At 30.8% G+C, this 27,008-nt stretch overlaps 3 protein-coding genes across 5 annotated transcripts in view; 1 reads left to right on the top strand and 2 right to left on the bottom strand.

Annotated features, from left to right (window-relative positions):
* Positions 1–298: 298 nt before the first annotated feature.
* Positions 299–13,475, bottom strand: LOC108910335 (STE20-related kinase adapter protein alpha). Of its 3 annotated transcripts, XM_018714905.1 has the most exons (8): positions 13,343–13,475; positions 13,111–13,287; positions 12,321–12,468; positions 12,184–12,268; positions 11,869–12,050; positions 11,587–11,766; positions 3,152–3,367; positions 299–448 (listed from the first exon to the last, which is right to left on the bottom strand). In XM_018714905.1, the coding sequence occupies exons 2-8, from the start codon at positions 13,279–13,281 to the stop codon at positions 375–377; spliced, it is 1,056 nt and encodes a 351-aa protein (XP_018570421.1). In that variant the 5' UTR covers positions 13,282–13,287; positions 13,343–13,475; the 3' UTR covers positions 299–374. The 3 variants fall into 3 exon arrangements, with proteins under 3 accessions (XP_018570421.1, XP_018570420.1, XP_018570422.1); XM_018714904.1 differs by having other exon boundaries at positions 13,111–13,475; XM_018714906.2 differs by lacking the exons at positions 13,111–13,287; positions 13,343–13,475 and adding an exon at positions 12,899–12,992.
* Positions 13,476–13,584: 109 nt separating this feature from the next.
* Positions 13,585–14,451, bottom strand: LOC108910336 (protein seele). The gene is made up of 3 exons (XM_018714907.1): positions 14,257–14,451; positions 13,880–14,202; positions 13,585–13,823 (listed from the first exon to the last, which is right to left on the bottom strand). The coding sequence occupies exons 1-3, from the start codon at positions 14,357–14,359 to the stop codon at positions 13,689–13,691; spliced, it is 561 nt and encodes a 186-aa protein (XP_018570423.1). The 5' UTR covers positions 14,360–14,451; the 3' UTR covers positions 13,585–13,688.
* A 743-nt stretch (positions 14,452–15,194) lies between these two features.
* The window catches only part of LOC108910340 (paired amphipathic helix protein Sin3b), a 58,615-nt gene continuing 46,801 nt past the window's right edge, over positions 15,195–27,008 (top strand). The window contains exon 1 of the mRNA XM_023454977.1: positions 15,195–15,360. The gene's annotated coding sequence lies outside the window, so the exon portion shown is untranslated. The remainder of the gene's footprint in view (positions 15,361–27,008) is intronic.

The following is a 27,008-nucleotide window of genomic DNA, read 5'->3' as shown; positions in this document are numbered from 1 at the left end:
CACTGATTATAAGCATTCAAAAACAGCTACCTGTTTTAATTATTTACTGATCCAGCTGATCTTGGATTGTAGTTTCTGAAAACCATTTAAGTAATAAATATGGAAGCCGTTTTGTTGTTTTTTAACACTTATGTAAGTGGGTATAAATATTTGGTCATTGTATACATATAAGTAATCTTTGTTTTGTTTTTTTTCTCTTGTTTATTTTATAAAGAATAATTGTAATAAATCCTTTTATTTCAAATAAAGATTTTTAGTTTCTAGAAACTATATTAAAATATATAAACATGTTTTCCTCAATTAAAAAATTAATTGTAAATACATTGTGATAATTACAAAATAATAAATATGTACATAGTACAAGATCCACCTCATTAAAAATCCCATTCGCACGAATAGATCTCCAACTGTGACAGTCTGCTCAGAGTTTCTAAATTCTCCATTTCATCTAAAATATAAAAATATTACATATAAATACAGTACAGTCTCACTAATCCGGCACCATTAAAAACCTAAGAGTGCCGGAGCATTGGAAAATTCGGATTAATAGAAAATGTATATGTAAACAGTATTAAATTAAAAAACGTTACTTTTAATTGTTTATTAACAAAGAGATTGGTACATAGATACATATATATTACAGTTGTGTATGCATATATATGTATATTGTAATGTTTTTGTGTTTCTGTAAAATAATCTTTCAACTAAACTATAACTATAAACTATATTCTTCAAGGATAGTAAACAATCTCGGAAAAAATATTACTGGACAGTATTTGCAAATTTTGTGTTTGTTAGGGCGTCATGGAGTGATTCAAATACATGCAAGGAAATAAATTATTAAGAATTCAGAAATTTGACTGCATTTTTAAAAATATGATGAAAATTGTGTAATTGCGTTGATTGGTTCCATTTTACACAGTGATTTCATGTTTACACATACATAGGGTGTAAGTAAAATGCTTAGCCAATTTATAATTTTATATTGTGTTGCACCATCACAATTTCAAAAAAATCCTTCGAGCGGTTTCCCAGATTTCCATCGATATATGGGGTGTCTGCCCGAATTCCATCGATGGATATCTGGGAAACTGCTTGAAGAATTTTTTTGAAATTGTGATGGTGTGATACGGGCCGTGGGGCCTACTAAGCTAAAATATTTTCAAGGTTATCGTACTTCCGGTTACACCGGAAGTTGATCCTAACTTTTTTATTTTAAACGGAACCCCCTGTATATTATTGCATTTTTGGAAAGAGCATTTATTTTTAACTTGAAAACATATATCATATTCCATACTTAGGATTGACTGTTTCCGGGATATTTTGATTTTTAGGCAACAATTGACAGATCCGAACTGTCAGCAAAATTTAGTTTCTCTGGAGACACCACAGGTTTATTTTTTTATGCGAATTGGACATTTTGTAGAGAAAGACCTAATTTATCAGATTTGACATGAACATTTTTGAGTTTTTATACAGGATGGTCAAAAAATATTATCGAATATAAAGTTCAGAAAATGTGGAAAACTCGAAATTTTTAAATGGAAATCCCTAATTTTTTTAATGTACTTATTCGCATTCTGCACTAAAATTGAATGTAACTTTGTTAAAGTTTCCGTATACCTAAACCCAGTCATTTTCATTTTATTTACGAATAAACATTTCCCTTTTCCTAAAATGGTGTTTCCATTTGATTCGCACCTTTTAGGTTGGCCGTGACAGGTAAGTAACAATCAACATGACAACTGTCACAGATTTTTAATTGTCAAATTTATTTTAATAAATTTTCAAACCTTCGAATTAGTTCCTTGTGGATCGCTGCTCTAATAGAATCCGGTTACGTTAGTAAAAACTACACTTATAAAAAATTCATCAAATCCTTAAGGTAAGCGCCCATTTATTCGTATCAGACGGACGCATCGAACAGTCTAATCGGAGAAAAATAGTTAATTACATTATTTTAAATGGAGCAAGGTACACTTGTTCGAATCGCATAACGAGAATTCTTTTCTTCTCCTGTTTTTCTTCTTCCTCAAAAACGTATGCAATGGCGAATATCTCTTCATCTGAACTGTCCATTTTGACAACAGGAATAGCATTGAATTCAACAATACGTTAGGCAAATCCAAATGTAGTGTGCGATGTTGATAAAAATAACACGATTCGTCCGATGCGTCCAATACATCCGAGACGCGAACAAATGTGCGCTTACCTTTAAAGAGCTTAGACGGAATTATTGGCAAGGAAATTGATGACTTTTTTATTTTTTGTTTTTGAAAAATTTAAATAGCTTCAGCTTAGAAATCAGGCGTCGGCGAGTAATTTTAGATGGAGTCCGCATACTTTTGAAAGTTTTTAATGAGGTCCAGAAAAAACTCGTATTCCTTACTGATTTTTTATTTTAATTTGCACTCTCAAAATAAAATATGAAATACAATAGATAGATATTAAAAAATCAATGGGAGAAATTACATATGCGGGTTTGAGCCAGTTTTTTTAAGTAACTTACTACTACTATCGACAGAAAAATATGTTTTAAATAATTTGAGTAATTATACTTTAAAAAAACTTTTGGCGGTCCAGTTTTTTACCTTCTGTGATCCAGATCTGAACCGCGGTCTGCCAGTTGCCAACCGCTGTTACAGATCATCAAATAAGAATCTTACAAATAGGCTTTTTTTCCAAATTTATATCATAATTTGAGAGAAAAACCATACTTACTTTTGATTTTTTTGTGACCAATTTTTTTTTAAATTCCAGGAAGTTAATATTTCCAAATTTCAAATTTTAATTAATTAAAATAATAATTTAGCAGAATTAATACTGAATTGTATGAAACAAAATTTTCTTTTGCATGTTCAAGTTAGTTTTTAAAATGTATCATATAATCTTATACCATTATTTTTAGAATCAATTCATCAAATATATACTTATAATTTCCGAACACCTTGTGTACAGTCAATCAAAATCAGGTAAAAAAAAAACATATAGAAGTTTATTTCATATATTTTTTTTTGTGGAAAAAAATTAAGGAAATTAACTTTCTAACAGTACTTCAAATATGAATGAATTAACATTTAAATTAGAAATAATTAATGAGAATAAGCTTTGAGGTTTATGTATTGTTATCCTAATTAAATTTAAGTCTTACCTGTGTCGTATCCCACTCGATCGCTTAGAGGCAAAGCGGGCTTGAGTAGCTCCAGCAAAGGTAAAGCTTTCTTCAGAGTTTTGAAAATAGGATGAGTAAGTAACTGACCTGCTGTTGGTCTGTCATAACATTCCCTGTGCAAACACAGACCCGCTAACTCGTGCAGATCGTCACTAAACCTTCTGTTTACAACATTTGTGCTTACATCATAATCTCCTGCAATATATGTAAATACTATAGTGAACTGGTAGAATAACTACTTTTTTTGAGAAGGAATATGAAAATAACTGATTCAATGGTTATCACACCTATCCCATTATACAATTATTTAAAAAATGAATTAATAAAAAAAATTTAAAACATTAAATCAGTAAATCTTTTTATTAACTAAGAATACCTTTTACTAGTAGAAAATAAAAATTGAGACACTTTACATGTGCACTGCATGGTGAATATAGGGGCACCTATAAAATATGGCCAAATACTAATCAAATTTGAATTCCGCATCACAAAACACTCCTGTAGACTGAATTCAGTCCAAATATCTACTATGTGCCAAAAAATATTGAGTAAAAACTATATTTTTTTAATCTTTGAAGTAAGGTAAGTTGAGTTAGATCGGCCTATTTTAAGTTCAGGAATCCGAACATATTTGCTTAAGAATGGGATAAATTTGTTCCATTTCCATAAATAATTCGGTTACTATGTCAAAAAGTGGTATCTGTATACAAGTAATAGAATACCAAAATTCATTTAAATGTAATATGTAATAATGTTAAGTTAATTCAAAAAAATAAAAATATTTTGCCAACTTTGACGTCCCCTAACGACTAAATGAAGCAACTTTGGGTATAGGTAAGTTTAGTTAGATAATCTATTTTGACCCCAGGAAGAATGTGGTAGTTACATGTACCATGTACACGGAATAATTACACACCCTGTGCATGCATGTACATTCAACAACATATAAGCAATAAGATGTGCTAAATTTATCTACATATGATACGTGCTTATTTTTGGTTTGTCATCAATGTTCATGTGTGATGATAAACTAGGAATCTCAACAGTGACATGCACTTTCATAATTAAAGAAAAATAATCAAGAAAAATTAACTCACATAGCGCCATCATCAGTGATGCAAGGAAATAGCTTTAAAATGGCAATTTAACTTTTCAAAACTACTGTTACTAGCGTAACAAATTACAGTGTAAATATACCCCTATTAAAATGTATTTTTAGAAAAACCTGAATATACTGACGATTTCTGGAGAAAACTCATACATTAACATGACATACTTATTGTGTAAGTGTTCATCAACATGATGTTATTGTGCATCTACATTGATATGTGATGGATATACAGTCACAATGTCATTAATTTTAAGAGAAAATAGGGAAAAATGAGTAGAATACGAATACGCGATTATAAAAATTTTAAAATACATATTTACACTGAAAAAACATTTTCAAATCATTATTTAAATGCCTGTTTGGAACCGCACCTGACGGCTGACTCACAAAGGTTTATCAAGAGTGAATTTTGACCTACTGTATTCCGTCATTAACCTAGTTTTTACTGCATTTTTAATGCGTAGTGAACAACAAGGATTAAACAAATCTTTTCACCTAAAATGAATTAAGATATTTTTTACATTTTAAATATTAACAAGTACTATTTGTTAATAAAAACAAATGTATAATAATAATTGTTTTCGAATGTTAGGTTATTACAATTTAGTATTTCTAATGTTGTTAACGTTTGCACTATGTTTTATGATAATTGAATATGAGTTTTTAGTATTATCTTTAATTATTCAGTATACCTTGCTTTTCAAAGAGTAATATGCCAGTACGGCTAAAAAAACACTCCTTCGTCCATAACACTTTGTTAATACAGCTGGGATCCGCTGAACCTTAATTTTGAAACCAATTGCTAAATTCAACACGATTGGGGAAATCGGCTGTTTCACTTTTTTTCTTCCTTTCAAATATGTGGTTAAAATTAATGACATTATGACTGAATCACCTTGTATATTAAACAAGCACGCCTGTGTGCAACCAGCTTGTAACGTGGTGAGGATTTTATATTCCTGTCCTATATCAAATCAGTAAACAAATGAAGATGAAGCTTTAATCGGTTAGACAATTACTGAATAATATTGTTCTACAAGGCCACTCAAAATTAGAAATAACATTAGATTATTTTTGTGAATATTTTAAAGTAGGTATTTTTATAATTGTTATATAGTTGTATACGAATTTTTTAAATATAGATTACCTTCAAGGATAGTACCTATTTTTGGTAACGGTTAGGTACTGATCATTTAGTATTTACAATTTATAATTAATTATATAATTGTATCATTCATATCTTATTGTTACTTTTCACTTTAATGATATTTTCCCATGAAAGAGATAAATATCGAAATAAAAAAATTTTAATCAACATAAATTTTTTTTCATAAAACAGAAAAATAGCAAACCTTGGATTTAAAAAATGCACTTTAGTCCCATGGTATTGTAAGATATGTACAGGGTGTCCCACTAAGGTCGGGGAGGTACGATATTAGAGAAAGTATAGACCTAGAGCTTCGGGAAAAAAATTTTGATTAATAAATCGACCAAGAGAAATTGCTGCAAATAGTTTTCAAGTTCGTAGCTCGGCCGCTAGAAGGCGCAATCTACATACCAAAACATAGAGTTGAATTTTTCTCAGAAATGTTTCCCATTCAGGTATATTAAATAGTACAAATATGGATAGCCAGATTCATTGCGCATAAATTTTGTTATTGACATTTTGTTCTATCTCTCGACAGAAAGGGTGGGGGAAGCCCCCAATGTCTGATCAGAAAAACGCATATTTTTTTTTAAAGATTGGCTCATCAAAAGCCCATAGTGTTATACATATATATAAAGGTCTTTTCATGCTTCATCTCCTGGTGAACACGAAATGTCATTTACCTCAATATGGAAACCTTAGACGATGTTATTTCAAAAGAATGGTATTTTATGGATTTTTCTCGAAAATTTTAATTGCAATGCTATAGTTTTCTTTACATAAATGAATTGAGCACAAAAAATTGATGAATATAGTATAGGTTTCAAATTTCTAACAAATGTGTTTATTTATTGGTGCTATTTATCCATGTTTACAATGTTTCACATTTTCTTAGAAAAGTGAAATAGCAGGATAAAACTTTTTATAGGTTAGTTTGAAGAGCATAAAAGTAGCTTCTTTTTGACAACAAAAAGGGTTCGATATCTTTTTTGTTATCAAGTTATTCGCAAATTAGTGAGCAAAAAATAAATAATGATAATGATTTATTGAGGAACGCTAACGAAAAGACATTTAATTACCAAAACAAAATGCGTTTATAAAAGAACCTTAGAAAAGAAGACAGAGTCAGAACATAGGAAATATTGAGCTTCCAGACCAGGACAAAGTCATGCTGAGTTCTGTATAGAAACCGACTGATTAATCGGCTTCGGCCACATTCGGCCATTAATTAAACCTTCGGCTAAGAATCGGCTTCGGCCAAAATTAAGCCGAACTTTTCGCCGAAGCCGAAGGTACCATTTGGGACGCCTCTGAACTTAACAAATCTAATCAAATTAGGGTTAAGTTAGCCCCTTAACACTACAAATAATGCGGACTAGTGTTTATATGAACTTTTTGTATTAAAATCACTCAAATAATCGTCTGTTGAATTTATTGTACATATTTAATTAACACCCTATATACAGTGTGACCCATTTCAAATGGAAACATGCCTAGAAAAATGGTATTTATTGTCCAATTTATTTCGGGTTTTTTTTAAAAGATGGAGCAGTAAAAATTCTATTCTGGTACAAAATATTAATATTTGTTTTGTATGTTCAAGGCCTACTTCGAATTTTTTCACTGTCAATTTTTCCAAAAACTGGTTAGCGATTTTTTTATGTCAAATCTAACAATGGCACTGGAACGGTTTTATGCCAAATTTCGTAAATAAATATTTGATAATGAGAGATTTATAGCAATTTTAATATTGTAGGCTTATTTTATTAAATAGGTACTGTTTGTTATAGCAATTTTATAAAAAATTTTGGCTACGAAAAATGATTTAAAAAAATGAGAAATTAATTTAATTAATCATATTAAACGTAAAAATTTATAATTAACAGTTAATAATAATTAGGTATTTAAATAAATAAGTGAAATAACAATTGAAAAAGCATTTCACTAAAATTGAAACATGATAATACAATTTATTTTAATTTTTAAGTCACTATTTATGTTGATGCACTTTTGAAATCATTTACAAATATTTTTTAAATGTAATTTTTGCGATGTAACTATACAGACTTATTTGATTTAACAAATCACAAATCTATTGTCCCGTCGTACACCAAGCATAGAAAACTGATAAGAGTGTTATGAAGAACAAATTATTTTTATAGCCAAATTATTTTTATAGTTCAAACACAAGTTTTTACACACCTTGGAAACTGGTGATGATGAAAGGAGGATGGAATTTTGCTTATGGGCTCAAGGAGAGTATCTCAAGAATAGAAATCTTCTAAAAACTATTATATTCAATGATGAGGCAACTTTTACAATTAATAGTGTAAGGTATAGTCACAAAATTCTAGTACTGGGCTACAGAAATACCAGAGTCGGTTATTAATTGTAAATGACTCAATAAACCGATCATTAGCCTTTTTTTTAGAGTAATATGAATAGCATACAGTTTATGCAATTCCTAAGAAATGAATTTTGGAATATATTACATGAACTTCCAGTACAAGAAAAAGTAAGTCTTCAATTTCAGTTAGATGGATGTTATATCCACAATGGCTTACCGAATGGCTTCATGTTATCTTTCCTAACCGATGGATAGGTAGAAATAGCCCCCTAATTAAATGGTCACCCAGGTCCCCGGACTTAACGCCATTGGACTTCTTTTTATGGTGTGTCATAAAATCCAAAGTTTATAAGTCACGATTAGGCAATAGAAAAGAGTTGTGTGCAAGAATCATGCAAGCTTGTGAAGAATTTAGCCTGCCACAAGGATGTTCAAAGGAATATTCGTAAGAGATTGTATTGTGATGTTAAATTTATTGTATTATTATATTAAAAGCACAAAATTAAGTTCTCATTTTTTTTTAAATCATAATAAATTTCATAATAATAATTTGAGAACCAACATTTTTTCAGAAAATTACTACAACAGTATTTAATAAAATGAAGCATATATTAAAATTGTTATAAATCCCTCATTATTATGTATCTATGTATTTACGAAATTTGGCACTAGACTGTTTTAGCGGATGCTGAATCCAGTGCCATAGTTAAATTTGAAATAAAAAAATCGCTAAACACTTTTTATAAAATTTGACAGTGAAAAAAATTCGAAGTAGGTCTTGAACATAGAAATCAAATTTTAATATTTTGCGCTAGAATAGAATTTTTACTGCTCCATCTTTTAGAAAAAACCCGAAATAAATTGGATAATAAATATCATTTTTGTAGGCTTGTTTCCATTTGAAATGTATATTATATTTCCAAAACATGCATTTATTTTTGACCTACTTTTATGTTATCTTATCATGTTTTCGTTATTAATTAAAATTTTCAAGTTAATAAAAATATCTTCTGCTTCGGCTGAAGGTGACCCATAACCGAAGTTCGGCTTCGGATTCGGCCAAAAGTCACATTCGGTCTTTGCAGAAAAGAACGAATGAGTTGCTAAGCCTGAATAAAATTCAACCCAGGAATGTGACGGGATAAGACTTATAACATGATACTTATAAGATGAGGCTTTTAAACAGCCCGGTTTCCCGAGGATGTAACTTGGTGGATGAAACTTCTCTGCAGATACTGGGCGAATACCCATGATTTGCACATAGACGCTCTTAAGTGAACGCTTGAGTTTTAATAACCTATTAAATAAATCTAAGTAATAAAATTATCATAATAATAACTGTCGGGTACTGTTGTGAAACAACAAATAAATAATTCGGTTATCAGTTTCTGGTTTCTATTTTTCACCTTTGTTGCATTGTTTATGATTACCACTGACAACCACAAATGACGAATGATGGTTAGCAAATAGCATGTGATAATCAACTAATAAGTGATCTATAAACGTTTAAACAGGGTGTTATAGGATTAAGTCAACAAACTCTAAGGAGACATTCCTCAGGTAAACATATGTTAAAAAATGTATGTAAACATAAAGCCGAAAAGTCTTCTTTTTCGAGACAAGGAGTGTTACGATTCCAAAAAAATAATTCAAAATTTGAAAATATTGATGGCATTATGAATAAAGTTACACTCAACAACAATGTCTTACTTATTACTGAGGAATTATTTGACATTATTAAACAGTAGCCTACGTATATCGACGCTTTAGTACGAAAACATGCTATCTCAGATTTCGGTTGGAAAACATGCTATCTCAAATTTCAGTTGGAAAACATACTATCTCAATGTGACTAGAAATTTAAGTTGGCACATTAAATAATTGAAACCGTGCATTTATAATAAACTTATATAATATATTTTTAAAAAAGTAAGGAATGTTTATGTTCAGGTACATTGTTCATTTTATTTTTTTTATTCAACATTTTTCAATTAATTTTATTAAGTTATTTTTGTAAACGACAAAATTGTTAATTATAAAAATAGAATAATATGCAGCATGCTGCAACACGTACATTACTCGAAGTTTTTTGAAATAATAAATTATAAAAAAAATAGTGTATACCTTAATATATAAAAATATTTGTTATTACTAAAAATTATTCGATTTTATTCATTCAAGTTTGCTTTGATATAAAAATTAATAGCGCACTCTTACCTACACTATTTTTTTTTATAATTTGTTATTTCAAAAAACGTCGAGTAATGTACATACATGTTGCAGCATACTGCATATTATTCTATTTTTTTAATTAACAATTTTGTCGTTTATAACAGTAACTTAACAAAATTAATTACAAAATGTCGAATAAAAAAAAATAAAATAAACAGTGTACCTGAACATAAACATTCCTTACTTTTTTAAAAATATATTATATAAGTTTATTATAAATGCACGGTTTCAATCATTCAATGTGCCAACTTAAATTTCTAGTCACACTGAGATAGCATATTTTTACCTAGAGATCTGAGTTAGCATGTTTTCCAACTGAAATTTGAGATAGCATGTTTTCCAACCGAAATCTGAGATAGCATGTTTTCGTACTAAAGCGTCGATATGTCCTTAAATAATAACCACTAACAAATAAGATGAATAACTTCACACACATAATGAGTTTGCCGTGAAACGGTGAAATGAAACCCAAGAGACAATTTGAAACCAGGATAAAATGTTACATTGAAAAATGGTATCAGTTATCAATTTTAGTATGGGGCTGTACTATTTTATTTGTGGAATTAATTGGACCTACCTTTATCTCCTTTACTGGTAATACTTATTAGCTTCATTCCAACAGGCAAGAGAATTGGTTCAGAACCGGACAGAGACTGCGCAGAACGAAATTCTCATTCCAACAGATATAGAACAGAATCTGGTAGTAGCACTTACAGCGTTCCAACAATGATCGAACTAGTTCTGAACTGATTCAGAACCGGTGAAATCGATACCTGGTCCTGAGCGGGAACTAGAACTTTTCTTTGAACATGCGCTTTGACTACACAAAATCATAGAGTTATTATACTTATAACCTCTATATTTTGTGATTATAATGTATTTTAATGTGAGTGATTTAGATGATGATTTACTGGCTTCCGAGTTGAGCGAAGAAGAGGATTTCGATATTCTTAGGCATTCGATTAACTTGACATACGATAGACATGTGATAGTTCATAAACTGTTCCAACACGATTTCCAGGACTGGTTCATAATCAGTACTTATGGAGCGCATGTGTACACAATAACTAACTCATTACTGATTCTGAACTACTTCTGAATTCCTTGTTGGAACGAACCTATTATTGAGACATATACCGACAAACTGTCTAATTATAAATCACATCAAGTTTATCTAAATATCTCCAATTGTTTTCAAGATGTTAAAAATATTTATTTTGGAATCCTATATCTGAATGAAATGTTTTCGGCCCTACGTTCATATTATTTTTTTTACTTTTTTTGACTTGAGGCATATGACATTGTCACTTAATCCTGATACACCCTGTATATTGTCTATATAATAATGAAGTTAGACAATCAATCAAACTTGGTGATTGACAACAACAGATGGCAACATTCCTGGTCATCATTATTTGTAGCAGGTACAAATAAAGATGACAAGAGTGTCATCATTTGATGTTGTCATGCCCAAGCTTGGTGGTTGTCTAAATACATTATAAATAAACAAAGGTAATACATATCCTGCTCTTTGGGACATAATTATGAAATACACTGGAGAAAGAAATTATTCATACCACTACAATCTATATTTTCATCCCTTGGAACGGTAGTGCAGTCCAACAACTGTGGAGCACAGCCACGGACTTTTTCTGTCAACATTAATGTCTTTGACATCCCAGCAAATGGTTCTGTTCCATTTGCTAATTCACATATCACCATACCAACGCTATAGATATCAGATTTCTCATTGTACCCTAAAACAATGAATTAAGGGAAGACTGAAATTAATAGCTAAATAATACAAATAATGTAAATATATAAAGTGAACGATATCATGATAGAAAAAAACATTTTACCTTGAAGATTTTGTTCAAGTAATTCTGGACTTAACCAATTTAGGTTCCTTTCTGTACTGGCAGGAAATGAGTGAATCCTTTTTTGCCACCTTCCATTTATAACTATGGGGCAAGCATATCTTAAACCAGCTAAACATACTCTTCCAGAAGCTGAGATTAACACATGACTAGCTCTTATTGCCCTAAAAAGAATGAAATTGTAATTACAAATTTAAGGTTTTGCCTCGTGATTTGCTTAACAGGTATCTTGACATATATAGTATTTATTCCGGCAATAGCAAATCAAGATTTTTTTATAAATGAAACATAACTAACCTGTGAATATATCCTTTCCTATGAATGTAGCCCAGACCTTCTAAAATATCTCTAGTGATTAATATAATGGCTTGTTCTGGTAACCCTATAAAATGAAGATCTAGCAAACCAATGTAAATTCCAAGCAACTGCCATACCTTCATTAAAATGCCTTGTAAGTAAATCCCTACAAGATCCATATGCCATCAGCGGGCTGACTACACATACTTCTGGACCATGGACAAAAGCAGTATGATATGATATCAGGTTCAAGTGGTGCAGCTGTTTAGTTAAAATAATTTCTCTCTAAAATACAATTAATTACATTTAATGAAATATTTAAAAAAACATTTAAAAACAGATATATTTAATGGGACAAATTGAAGTTTGGTAAACTGGTAAGTCAAATAAGAAAATGCTTAATGTTTATAGAATTGTTAATAATGCAAAATAACGTTAAATTTTGATATTAATACATTTGAGGAGGTGATTTTCAAAACGCAGTTTTTGAAACATAATACATTTTGAGATTATTACGTAATAATCATATGTGGAAAATTGTTGGTGCTATAAAGATAATAATAATTAAGTGTATTAATCACCTGACATTAGAAAATATTTTTTGTAGTATTTTGTTTAAAACTTTTTTTAATACGAAATAAATGAGTTTTGAAAACCAAAGTCGAGAACTGCGTTTTGAAAATCAACTCCTCATTTATTATACATATCACTGTACATTTATCGTGATTATAAACTGATTGGTCATTGACAACTTGACCGATCTAGTTCCCTGTCAAATCTCAGTGAATCTCTTATAAGTAGCGAATTTGTTCTAAATATTCTTTACCAAAATAAACCAAAACACATTCATAAATAAATCAGCTTATCAGATTACATATTAATCTGATAAGGAGAATTACCTTATATTGGGTAAATATTTCTTTTTACCTCTACTAAATGAGCGCCTTCTTTAATTTTGTCCATGTCAAATCTTTTAATGGCAACCATTGTACCAGAAGGTAAATGTTTAGCCAAGTGTACTACAGCTGCACCATCAAAGCCTTGACCAAGAATAGATATTGTTTTGTAGACAGATATATTTCCTTCGAAAGCTGTCATGTTGATCTTAAAATATTTAAAATACGTAACCTCAAAAACGAAAAAAATTATATTGTTTTACTTTATCAATGTACAATCAATTTCAACAACATCTTCGACAATTTATATATGATAAATTGTTGAAGCTTCCACTTCAAGTACTTTAAAGATCTATATTCAGAGATTCTATTAAGAGTAGATTGTTTGGTTTCACTGAAATTAAAAATTGAGGTTATGGTTAAATGTCAAATGTGACATCTATTTTGTGGACCATTTTTAAATTACTCAAGTTACTCAAAAATGGTCAATGAAAGAATATAAATGTTGGTAAAATATATAGAATAATACTATTTTTATTTTATAACAAATATATATTTTTTAAAACTGGTATCTATAACTACATAAAACTTCTATTTGATTAATAACAATCACAATTCCTCATTCTTCTTTGTGGCTGGGCAAATACCAGTCTCGGTGAAACAAAATCGTGTTTTTATGTCTGGAGAATCATTTTGGTACATCTTAATAAGGGCTTCCTCATGTTCTTCCATAATACCTTCACACTAGAAATACAAAAAACATTTAACATTAGTTGTTACATTTTTTAAAAACTACTTACATAGTACTTTAAACTTTTATTTAAATCTTCATCTTGGATAAGATCGACTGAATCGAAGTCGGCATTCATGATACCTTCAGGAGATAACATGGAAAATAATGTTAACGTTCCATTTGACTTCCAAAGAGCTCGTACATAGTTATCCATTTTGTTACATACTTCATCAATTAGTTCAGAAAGGTGCAATTCTGATTTGGCTTGTGATATGGATTTGTGTCTATAGTTACCATCAACATCTAATCGATGACCCCCTACATCTATAGTGCTATCCGGGTCAATTTTACTTATTTCTAAATCTAATTCAACTACACTTTTTTGGCAGACTATAACAAAAACTATAATAGATTTTGAACATTTTTAATGCATATATTTCTTACCTAAACATCTTAATTCTTTAAGATCATATTTCACCTCATGAACTAGAGACTGGGCCCATGTATAATAAAAACAAAATGAAAATATAAAATAAAAATACTGCATTGTTTTATAATTTCTAAAAAGTTCTCAGATGAAGATATTTTTATCCAACTTTTTTCATCACAACTTTGAAACTACACTAAGCTTGGATTGGTGTTGACACGTATTCGAATTGCGATTGGATAAAATACTCCTACTAATCCTACTGATAATTTCTTACGGGCCAATAGGAAAACAATCTATATGAATTTTTGTAAGGTTATAGATAAATAAAATTAAATACGTGTATAAATGTCAACTTTTGATTTTTAATATAAAGTAATACGAGATATAAAATGTAATAGGCAACATACCAAGTATTTTATTCAAAATATCTGTGCATTTAATGTGACAATAAATCATGACAAAAGAAAGAAGATATTAACAATAGTACCTATATAGGTAAATAGTATTCAACAAGATCGCGTATTTTTTTAAAAAATACATAGTTTTTAATATCCAAATATGTACAGCAATATTTATTATCTAAAAATAATAGTTATAACAAAGTGGCGCTTTTTTTTAAATGTAAAACTTGTTAAACTTAAAATAGTGGCTCCCCCAACAAGTTAGTATTTGAACTATGAATGAAACCAACTCTGCTTAGTCCATAAGTGTAAGGGGGTGTCTCGAAGAAAATGTCAAAGACATAATTTGAAACTTAGGCATATGTGGAAATGTCTAAGTAGAGAAAGTTACACAACGAAAAGTAGAATTTCCGTTTTCTTGAAGATTTTATATGTTAAAGCTTTATGATTCAAATCTCTGCAAGACGCCTCCTACCTGGCGGGTTGTACCAAAATTGAACTCGTCCAAACAAGCTTCGAAGATTTTAAAGCAGCCAGTCGCCAATCGGTCATCGTTCTGGGAGGTTGTAACAGAATGTGTCAGAATTTTCTTTTCATGAATTCAAGTGTAAAATTGTTTGTTCTTCGTGAAAAATCAGTATCCCTGTTAAAAGACAAAGTTGTGGTTCTACAAAAGTTAAGAATTGGGAATTTCCACATCACGGAGGCTTCATTGAGGTGAGTAAAATATTTAACTTATAATTGGCACATTTACTATACTTTAAAAATGTGTGAAAATCTGTGTAAGTTTGTTATTTCTGTTAAAATGATTCTTTGTTTAATCAAAGAATGTTTCATAAATATCGGACTAATTCGGGTGTTCCAAAATTAGCAGTGCATTTTTCAAAGTGGGAGGTTGGACGTTCGAGGCTTTTTCCTCGAAATCTTCAATTTAAAAATTTTGAAAATATTGGCTGTAGTTAATACCAAATTTAGGTGTTTGTTGTCGGCGACGTTGCAAACACTTGACCTGGCAACCACGGAAAGCGTGTTATAAAAGATTAGTAAGCAACACGGTTTTTTATGTTCCAAGACTGAACGCATTACAAAATATCATGATCATTTCGGTTGATTTTAGTCAAGTAGATTATACTTCGATACACATTTCTAAGCTATATGAGGATTTTAAGAGAATTACGAAATTCTCATGTAACATTTTGTATTTGTTTACTGACAAAGATTTTTACGCGATTATCGCCTTTAAGAGCTTTCTGTTTAGGGGCAATCGCTGGCAATAGTGCTCGCTACGTCCGGTTCCCTGCCCTTCCACTCTCCTATCGATTCCGAGACCGCCCAATGAAGAGCCCGGGTTTCTTGCTCGCGGGAGCGAACTTATCATGCAACGTTGCCATTGAACTTATTACTCATACAAAGGTGTTGCAGGAATATGTTTAATTCCTGTCTCCGTAACATCGGCAACGTGGCCACTATATTGGAGGGCAACCGACGTTGCCAGTGTTAAATAACACAACATCACATATCTACATAACAGATCAGATACGCAAATTGTAATGTTGTAGACTTGGTGCGAAGAGCACAGTAACCTAGCGAGATGAGTACTTATTTGTGGTGCATTTTAATTAATAAGTGCGCTAAGACTAGCTCGATGACGAAATTTGAACCGTATCACTTAACTGGCACATGATGAATAACATGTAAGTCATTTATTCTGAGGACTTGGAGTGGACAGACAGTACTAGAGGATCTCACCTCGTTTTCGTTCGATAATCATGACATGTTAACACTGCCACCGCATAGGTACCTATTTATCGTCTATAAATATCTCCTAACAGAAACAACAAATGTTTCGCAAAATGCCCCAGTGGGCAGTCTTGCAGAAATGATGAAACAAGTTTTTATTGGAATAAATCCATTTGTTGGATTTGGGCTTTCTAAAGTGCGTAGTTTTTTTAGTTTTCCAGTCAAGGTCAATCGTGAAAGTTAACAGATGCCAATTGAATAAATAAAATTGCTTTTGCGCTCGTGCTCTCTTCAATGTTCGTGGTAGCATATTCTTAATTATTTTAGGTGCAACGCCTTCAAACGTTTTGATCGGCTTGAAATTGCAGATTGCAACATTGTCAAGTTGCGCAACTGGGTTAACATTAGGGTTTGCCGCCAATAAGCTTCTGGATGCGCGCGCTAATCTTCGGCATCAACTATGTACTTGTTTTTATTTTATTTGAATTACGTAACAATCTTTCAGGTTGAATTTTCAATAGACACCTTTATTTTTTTATAAATAATCGAAGTAATCATGGAGACTACTCTCCCTGGAAGTAATAATAGATCGAGATAATGTTTTCTACAATTTTCCGCTATATTCTTTGTTATTCGGGTCCAAGGTTTGCCGTGCAAGTTTATTGTTTCTGCGACGCACTTTTATTACGCTTTTGCTCGTACAATTTCCATGGAGTGGTTCAAGAAAGGCAGACCCCCAGAAAGGACAACGCGATCATGTTGCTGGAAACGCTACCGGTTTTGTTTATGCCAGAAATAAATAAGTGGGCGTGTCTTCGCCAATCAGCTGAACTCCACCAGTTCAACATGGCAGTTGTCGCTTTTCGCGTAATTTAAACGTTTTGTGATGATAAGTTCTCGAAAGTGAGTCTTGTGCGTTTTGTTGAACACGTCGAAATGTTAAATATGTACAAGGGAATTACTTTACGGAGTTCCTGCTCTTACATAGTTGTAAGTTTAAACTTTTTATGTATTCGATAACACTGACAATTTTGACTAGTGTGTCAATGTTAATGTTTGACTTTTTACAACCGGGTCTACAATTAAGATCCTTCAATAACATAAATTTTGATATACGGAGCGATGCTTATTGCGTAATATCCAAATTTTAATAATATTCTGCACTGTTTCTGAGCAGTTAGTGAATTGGTCTGCTTATTAATAGCGTTGGAGGAAGTAGGTAGCTGCATTAGTTATAATGATCAATAATTACAGCCGATTTTTTTTTGGAAAAGCTGTAAGCGACTGGAAATTTTAAACAAATGTTATCAATCCTTTTTTTTGTTACAGTAAACCTAAATTATTTTTTTGGCATTTATAGAAACACGTGTTTGTACCTATTAATCGTTTTCTGAAGTACGATGATAAACAGTTACAGTGTTATAAAAATATGCCCAGGCTCAGAGTTCATAGAGATTGAAACCGGCGTCACACATTTTAATTTTAAAAAATCATCTGTCATTTTCCTATTGTAAATATTTTAGTTAGGCCTACTACGTTTTACATTACAATACACTTATTTATTGTCGTATCAAAGATGAAAGCAACGATATAATATAGATTTTTGCGTACCTAGTTACCTACTTAAGTAGATATCTACAACTTAAACGCGTTTAATGTTTTTTTCCTTTAGATACTTCATATACTTATTTATGAGGTTTACAACTTGTGCAAAGAGGCAGTATTTAAATTATTTTGACTAGCCCAAATCTTGAAAATTAGTAGGTAAATAATAAATACATGAATACCTAAATATTGTTTAGTAAAATGGACGAAGCAGTGATTAAGTACCTCTACGCTTTACATGACGAAAATGTAACTTGATTGTAACTTTGCTGAAATAACAACATTGCGTTTAAATCAAATAACTCAAATACCTAGGTACCTAAACCAAACCATTTAGGTATAGGTAATATCAATTTATTATTTTATTTTTTTTTTTGCTATCGCTTAGCGAATATAATTCTTATGCAAAGTAAGCATTTTTTAAAGTAATAATATGTAGAATAATTTTTTAAACTTTAGTATCTAGTACCTAACGAATGTTACTGTAAGAATATTCCCAATTTTTCTTCAACTAATTTGTTACATATAAGTAGGTACCATATGACTACTAGTAGTATACTAAAAGGTGTTCACTATAATGTGCAATGTATTATTTCTTAAAACATTTGTAACTGAAGATGTCAATTTGCTGTTTATAAAGAAGTAATTCTAACAGCACATTTGTAAAGACTCGAACCATTAAATATTGTTATTTGTAAAACATTTCAGTTTGATAGAATTTAGTTTCAATCTCTTTTAAAAATTAATGTACTCAATCCTTTTTTCTTTAAATAAAAATAGGTAGGTACCTAGTAACAGTTTTAAATAAATTGGACCAACCAGGTCAGAAGAATAAATTAATAAAGATCCCTGTTATCTTAAAAATACTTAGTAGGTGCCTATTTACAAGATAATTTCTGCTGAATTTTCAATATTATGACAAAAATATTAATTTCATTATTAGCATTGCACATAGCTTAAATTGAAATTATTAAGATTTCTGTTTCATTCCATATTATGTACAATTTTCTCTATGAGCCATCCCTTTCGGAAGCTGCAAATTCTCGCAGAATCAAGATTTTATCTACCGAGAAAATGTGCTTCAATCATAAAAACCTTCACACAGCTTCTGCAGCTACAATGCTACAATGGCTATGCCATTGCCATCATGATCATGCCGGTGCCACTATAAACAAAGCGAGAAGTACTGGGTAGTACGCGTGCGCCTTGTGGCTTTTATCGGTTCTTATGCAGCAAAGACGAATTACGACACAGGTTAATTAATTTGGAATAGGAAGGGCCTAGTGTACGATACCAGAGACGGCCTCGCCCTTATTTTAACGTTTACAATGCGTCGTTGTAGGTCTCAATTTTACCATTGCTGCATCGTTTTTTTTTTTTTTGACTGAAATGTTCTATAAAAATTATTCTTATCCCACTAAATATTTGCAGAAAATAACTTTCATACGCGTACGGTAAAAATGTTTCTGCCAGTTCTTACACAATATACATTTGTAACGTCATAACCAATTTGTGAAATGGCGACTTAATAAAATAATTAGTTATTTTCATTTCTTTAATATTACTTATTTTTTTAACATTACTCGCTTAGTTTTATTTACTTTCATTTTTGGATTACACACACTGGTATCGTTGAAAACCTTTTTTAACAAATAATGGAGACAGTAAAAAAATACTGTTCTAGCGATTTTTTTTAAACGTGCATTAAGCTTTACACGTGCACTGTTGACATCTTATGACAAATAATACTAAAAACAGTAAATTTAACTTTAAAAGGTACTTAAATTGTTATTCAACTTATCGGGATTGTATTTCCGCTTTAGTACAGTGGTGTCAAATTAAATTCGTAGGACACTGGATCCTAAACACAAAAAAGGAGGTTTTTATTCACTTCTCTTATTCGAGAAAAATTCATTTGAGTTTGTCCGAGTAAATGCATGCTTCGCCGTCCTGAAGATTTGGCAAGTTAATTAAAAGTCCCAAATTAAATTCATTTTCTAAATAACCGTGAAGCTCTACGATTTTTGCAGCACGATCCGTCTGTGTATTAGCGTCACGCCTAATTGCAGTCACTGCGCAGTTAGTCATCGGAATCAACCGAAAGAAACGGTAGACAAAAAAAAATATTAGTTGACACCATGGAACTTCATAGACACGGATTTCTTTGGTCTACTTACAATGTTATAATATTTTGTGATCGATAAAGTTAAAATAAAACGAGTCGGCCAAGTAAAACAGCTGAGAAATATGTAAAATGCCAACTTCCAACACGTAATACGAGTACCTATGCCTCAAAAAATCTTCTCACTACGTAATCTAAAAATGGCTCTGATTTCTAGATATTAAATTTTAAATGTAGTTCCCTAAACAATTCCAATTATCTCAGAATCGAATAGAAAGGTAAACTTGTCGAAAAAAAGCGAAAAGATGCAGGGCGTTCTATTTGGAATATAATAAAGCAAGTCGGTAATAACTTGCGATTAACAAATCTCTAAAATGTTCTATTTCTTGCTTACTGTTCACCGTGAGATAGGTACCCGTATTGTAAATACATCATTTATGAACCATAATCCCAAATAAATTCATTTATCAGTGAACAGTTAAAGCAATATAGAATATGAAAAAGAAATTATTTAGAGACGGAGGAGTGAGAGGAAGAAAAGTTTACTTAAACAAACTCAGTGTCTAAAACTGTGTACATTTATTTTATACCTATCGGGTGTTGAAATATTTATATTTTGCATAGAATAAATAGGCATTATTTGTAATAATTACAGACCCACAAAAAAAAAAAAAGTTGAAAACACCAGACTAGACCTACCTATCCTTATGTATTTTGACGCGCTGAAACCGAATCCGAAGTCAAAATTGCTCCATCACCCTCCAGTTTTTTTTAAATCGCGAAAAACTACCCCAAAAACACGGAAAATCTTCAAATTTCGCGATTTAAAAAAAACTGGAGGGTGATGGAGCAATTTTGATTCCGGATTCGGTTTCAGCGCGTCAAAATACATAAAGATAGGTGGGTCTAGTCTCTGGTGTTTTCAACTTTTTTTTTTGTGGGTCTGTTATTTAAGGAATTAGATATCTATGCAACTGTTTTTTTATGCCTAATCGTATTATTATTTTTTTAGGATTGGTCTGAATTTAAATAAAAAGTATTTAATTCAGGACCTCGATAAGACAAATTTAAGTAGAATTTTTGCAGTATTATTATTATACACTGTGTCCGAAAAATAACCCATAAATTCGATAGGTGTAAATTTTTTGTTTTTGGAAAAGTTCAAAGTTTAGATGCGCATCATTATTTTAGAACGATTTTATGTGCTATGACGTCATCAATTTATCTTTTTGTACCATTTTCAAAAATCTATTCCATAGAAAAATGCGCAACGAAAAAATTCTCCTATACAAAAAATATTGTTAAATTTTCTCGAATTTAAATATTAGGTACTGCTTTTCTTTAAAATCTTTTGAGGATCGATGTCGTCCGTTCCATATTTCAGATTGCAATCTTTCCAGTTATATTATAAATCTCCAACCTTTCTTTTTATCTTAATTTTTATCTCTCCGGTTTTTAAATTGTAATGATTTCCTGATTTACAAACAAAATTCAGGTTAAATTCTCGGAATAACTGCTCAAGGTCGTAGATAAGTTGAAATTGTTATAAATTTTATATTCAAAAAACTATTTTATGTGAAATTTATAATTCGTGTACCACACAAAAAATATTCTAGAGTAAATTGGTGTATAAATAGGTAACAAGGAGGCTCTAAAAGTTTTTTCTCGCGGAGATAAACGTTACATTGAACGGCAATCGAACATTTTCGCGGTGCTTATTCCTTAAAAACGAATTAAATATGCAAATGTTTTCTTGATTCCGAATGCCGCTGCTAATTAACAATAAACAAATTGCAGTGTTTTAGAAGAAACATATTTTGTTTTAATTAATTGTACATTTTAATCAATGGTTATGTAAATCGTATTGAATTGAGGATGAAATAATATCAAACAAAGCGAACATAGGGACAATCCTGTAGGCTCTCATAATGTAGATTGGAATTACTAAATGTCTGTGAACGTAGCTTTAGGGGTAGAATTTTTTAGTGAAATGAACCAAGAATATAACAAATTAATTTAACATTACATTCTGCGTTACAAAAACTAAACATAAAAATTTTAATAAAATCAAATAGTCAAATATGTACCTAAGTATATCAAAATTAAGAAAGTTGTATCTACAGAGCCTTCATAAATGTTTACAAACTACGTGACCGCTTAGGGCAGCACAACATTGCACGATTGATACTGATAACGAAAATTCCCTAAATCTTGACATCACCAATATTAACGATTCGTTTACAATGAACAATGACAAACCGTTACGTCAACGCTCGAAATAATGCGATCGTTGATTGGTTGAATAGTATCTCGCGAAAAATTACAATCACAGTCGACGAAACAGAATGTTGCGTTTTAATGTAATCTTGATATTAACTGTTTTAATAATTTTTAATTTAACCGAAACTTAAATGCTAACGAGAATAAAATAAAATTACTGTTCCAAACAAAATTACTGGTCACGTAACTTTTAATCATTTATGAAGGCTCTATATAAACAAACAATGCAACGAAAAAGATACATATTCTGCAGATATATCCACGTATCCACATAGAAACCTCCTCAATCCCAAATATTTTTTTATTATACAAGGACGGTCGAAATTATGTTTTAAAATTTACGCAACTTTGACAGAGCTGTCAAATTTGACATTTGGCCCTCGCAGGCAGATAGCCCTGTTACTTTTCTACAAAAAAGGTATACTTCATGACTTATGAAAAAATTAACGATCGTCAAGATAATTAAATTTTTGTATTTTGTGTACAGCCACAACCGGGGACACGACGCCACAGAAAAAAGTTAAGAATGAAACATATGGATTAAAAGAGGTTACAGTAAATGCTCGATATGTCCTCCATCTAGTTCAATGCACTTCCTTATTCATTTAAGATTATTTTGTTGTACTCTAAATAGCATTTCTGGATTCTGTTTAATTTCATTACAATGTATTCTTGCCACCAACTCTTCTCTTGTATAAACTGGAGTTGAATACACCAATTCTTTTAGGTAACCCCACAAGAAGAACACAAGGTGGTTAAGATCTGGTGACCTAGGTGCCCATAAGTGTGATCCGCCCTCATTTAGTCATTCGAGACAAACACCAGCAAAGATTCATAGTTAATGTATGGGCAGGTAACCAATTAATAGGCCTCTTTTTCTTCTCGGATAGATTAAACTGTGCCCGATATTTGAATTTTTTACAACACGATCTAAATCTACTACTAGAAAATGTGCCATTGCAAACAAGACAGGACATGCATGATGGGGCACCGCCCCACTCAGTCGTGAAATTAGAAATTACCTCAACGCAACATTTGGTGATAGGTGGAGTGGGCGAGGCGGACCACACTTATGGGCACCTAGGTTACCAAATCTTAACCCCCTTGACTTCTTCTTGTGGGGCTTCCTAGAAGAATTGGTGTATTCAACTTTGGTTTATACAAGAGAAGAGTTGATGGCAAGAATACATTTTAGTGAAATTAAACAGAATCCACAAATGCTATTTAGAGTGCAACAAAATAATCTTAAAAGAATAAGAAGTGCATTGAACTAGATGGAGGACATATCGAGCATTTACTGAAGTAACCTCTTTTAATCCATATGTTTCATTCTTAACTTTTTTCTGTTGCGTTGTGTCCCCGGTTGTGGCTATACACAAAATACAAAAATTTAATTATTTTGACAACCGTTAATTTTTTCATAAGTCGTGAAGTATACCTTTTTTGTAGAAAAGAAACAGGGCTATCTGCCTGCGAGGGCGAAATGTCAAATTTGACAGCTCTGTCAAAGTTGCGTAAATTTTAGAACATAATTTCGACCGTCCTTGTATAATAAAAAATATTTGATTAAATTTTAAATGTACAAAGATACATTTGAATGAGTTGCTTTGATCTTCCAAATTTCAAGTTACCCTTTAGAAATTATGGGCAATATTCATTTTTCAACTTCTTACTTTGAGTGACAATAACTCAACAATGGCATCTAGGTAAAAAGTTTATATGAAGTACTAGCACTCGTTTGACATGCTCTATATAACCCGTATTTTTCCCCGTAGTTACCGGATACCCTGTATAACAAAATAAATTTTAATGAGAATACATTTTTATTATTTTTTAAAACCATTTAATATGTTCCTTGTCCATGTGGTAAGAGATTGATTTTGTATGTAATCATAAGTTTTCATCACATTGATTTTTATTGACAATTTAGTTTTAGAAGAAAATTTGTTAGAATTAGGAAATTACTGATAATGTATGTATTATGTACTTTACATTAAAAACTATCTTTCTGTTCATATAACTGCATGCAAAGCTTTTGTGTCGAATATATTTTTAAAGGTTATATTATGTCAAGTATGTTACATAAGTTATATTAGTGTTGTGGATCCTTGGAAGATAAGTTGCTTTCGCCTCGTTTGCGACGTACCTTATAAAGGGTAGGAAGTCTTGATTTGACAAAAATGAAAAATTTAGATATTTTAAAATTAATCATTGTCATTATACAGGTTGTCCTAAACAGATTTGTACATTGCTCAATCACAGACTCCCGAAATCAGTGTATTTAAATGGAGGGGCACAAATGATACCAGAGATTCCTTACCTGAACTGTTATTTCATATGAGATTTCTTTAATGCAGGGTTTAAATAATCTCACATGCACAAGAAAATGTGTTTTTAATAAATACACCGAAAAAACAATTAAATAGAAATTATGCAACAAGTGTATTCACACATGCTAAAATAATACGCAAAAAGAGTAAAGTAAATTTAAAACGGGAAAAATAATGTTGTCTCAGTTGATTCCTGCGCCCCCTTTTGGTCGAATTTTTAAATGCAGATACACAACTACTAAGTACTATGAGGCATTGCGTTCTGAATTTATTAACAAAAGTGTCTGTTTGTACCTGGGTATTCGTGGAGGTATAAATCTGTAACACTAATTTATGAAATTAAAAATATCCTCAACGGTTGGCTTTAGCCATTTTCAATAAGTACATATACCTTTTTTGTTAAAAAAGTCCAATATTTCATATTTTGTTACTAAAAGTTGCGTACGGGGGTTGGCAAAAAAGTTACTACATATTCAATGCATAACATTGCCTGCAGAGGGCGCCTCCTACTCGACACTCAAAAATCATTATTATATTATTTTTCCCATCATTAAAAAAACCTCCCTGTTGAAAATTTGAAACAGTTTTTCTGACTAAAATTATAGAAATTATTAAGAAAAAATCATTTTTTATTTTTCACTTTGACATCCTGTATCTTTTTTATTGTGCGACTTGGAATATAGGTATGTTAGGTTAAATCGACTTATTTTCACCCAAGGAATCTCTGTTATTATTTGTGCCCCTCCATTTAAATACATCCTGTATAGGTGTTCTGTAAAGACTATGGTATAGTTCGAGTACATCTTTTGGTGAAACTAACTTAAATCTTAATTTGGTACAATTTCTTTGAAAAATTTAGTCGTTTATTTTCTGCCGTATTTTTTTGTTGGTCAAGATTTTGAGGAAACAGCTTTCAGTAATTTATATCTGCAGTAAAAAATTGAAATTCATTTATTTTTCTCTTGAATAGTAGACTTCAGCCACTCCTAAAACCCCTCATGTCAGATTTCATTGAAATTATCTTAAAAAATGATGGAGTTAATTTTGACAGATATTTTTATATTTGGAAATAATTCTTTGCAGAAGAAAATGTTTATACATGGTTTCAAAACTTTTGTAAATATGATATACTTTTTTTACATAAGAAATATCTAGCTAATATGTTTTTTTTAAATAAATACAGTTTAGTGGTGCCACATTTAGTAGAAGTTGACTTTCCATAGAGGGAAGTTGGTCTAAATTTTCGTATATTGATCCCAAAGTCGTTGTTCCAATCTTTTTGGTTAGGTATATAAAAATGCAAAAGTATCCTGAAACCCAGCGCAAATGCTAGGCTATTTAAGACGAGTTAACTAGCATACCAGATATGTCATTCTATCTTTATTGATTGTATTATAGAAGTTAAGACTTATTTGTACATACCCAGATTTTTGGTGGGTCATTAGTAACCTCATTTAAAAATAAAGATAGTAATTTGGTGAAGATGAGAGTTTAAGATTACTTATGGATTTCATCTAAGTACATGCTTAGCATAGTAATATCTATCAATGTCAGAGTTTATCACTCCCACAGCTATCATTCATATGCAACCCAATTCTACTTCTAAACCAAAACAGAACTCTGTAGTGGTTCACTTTAAAATTTGTTTACAAGCAATCTATTATTATTATTTTGATTTAAATTTTTTTTTTTCCAAAAGTATCTCGTATATATATATTTTAATTTCCCTTAGTCTTCATGCATTAACTTTTTTAGTGGAGTGGATGGATTGTAGTTATGTACTTTTGGCATGTGTAAAAAGCAGAGCACCAATCCTTCCTAGTTAATAGGAAAGCAACAATTGTCATGGAGATAGAAAATAGTGGCATGTTTACTGTATATTTTCAAGTAATTCTATTAATACATGATATATTTCAAATGTTGTTTTTTTTTCTCAGGAAAAATTCTTTTGTGAACAAAGTAAATTTAAATATCTACATATTTGAATCACAGTTATATGTTTCATTAATAGAGCTATATGGTAAATGTTTATCACAACTTACTATCCATCATTTAGATGTCTTTGAGAAAATACATTTTTATAATTTCAAGATTGAGAGAAATAAACAGATCTCTGTTTATTGCACACCTTTTGTGTGAACTTTAAAATTTTATTATTTATAGTAAAATATTCCTTTAATAAAAATTGAACTTAATCCTTATTGCAATATTTTTTTTTTTGTGTTTGTAATTTAAACACTTCTTTAGCAATAATTGTCTTCTATTTAATTTTATCGACAATAGTTGTT

Source organism: Anoplophora glabripennis, unplaced genomic scaffold (genome assembly GCF_000390285.2).
Source record: "Anoplophora glabripennis isolate ALB-LARVAE unplaced genomic scaffold, Agla_2.0 scaffold459, whole genome shotgun sequence".
NCBI lineage: Eukaryota > Metazoa > Arthropoda > Insecta > Coleoptera > Cerambycidae > Anoplophora > Anoplophora glabripennis.
Note: the sequence above shows the minus strand (reverse complement) of the source record. Positions and strands in the feature narration are given on the sequence as shown.

Bases quoted from the DNA above. Each gene is read 5' to 3' on its own strand.
- LOC108910335 (XM_018714904.1), bottom strand. From the start codon at position 13,281: ATGACAGCTTTCGAAGGAAATATATCTGTCTACAAAACAATATCTATT. The intron at 12,051-12,183 runs GTTAGTTATGTT...CATTCTTTTTAG, and splicing joins AGGAAAGGATATATTCACAG to GGCAATAAGAGCTAGTCATG. The intron at 449-3,151 runs GTAAGACTTAAA...TTTATATTTTAG, and splicing joins TCGAGTGGGATACGACACAG to ATGAAATGGAGAATTTAGAA.
- LOC108910336 (XM_018714907.1), bottom strand. From the start codon at position 14,359: ATGCAGTATTTTTATTTTATATTTTCATTTTGTTTTTATTATACATGG. The intron at 14,203-14,256 runs GTAAGAAATATA...TTTTTGTTATAG, and splicing joins TAAAGAATTAAGATGTTTAG to TCTGCCAAAAAAGTGTAGTT. The intron at 13,824-13,879 runs GTAAGTAGTTTT...TTGTATTTCTAG, and splicing joins ATAAAAGTTTAAAGTACTAT to TGTGAAGGTATTATGGAAGA.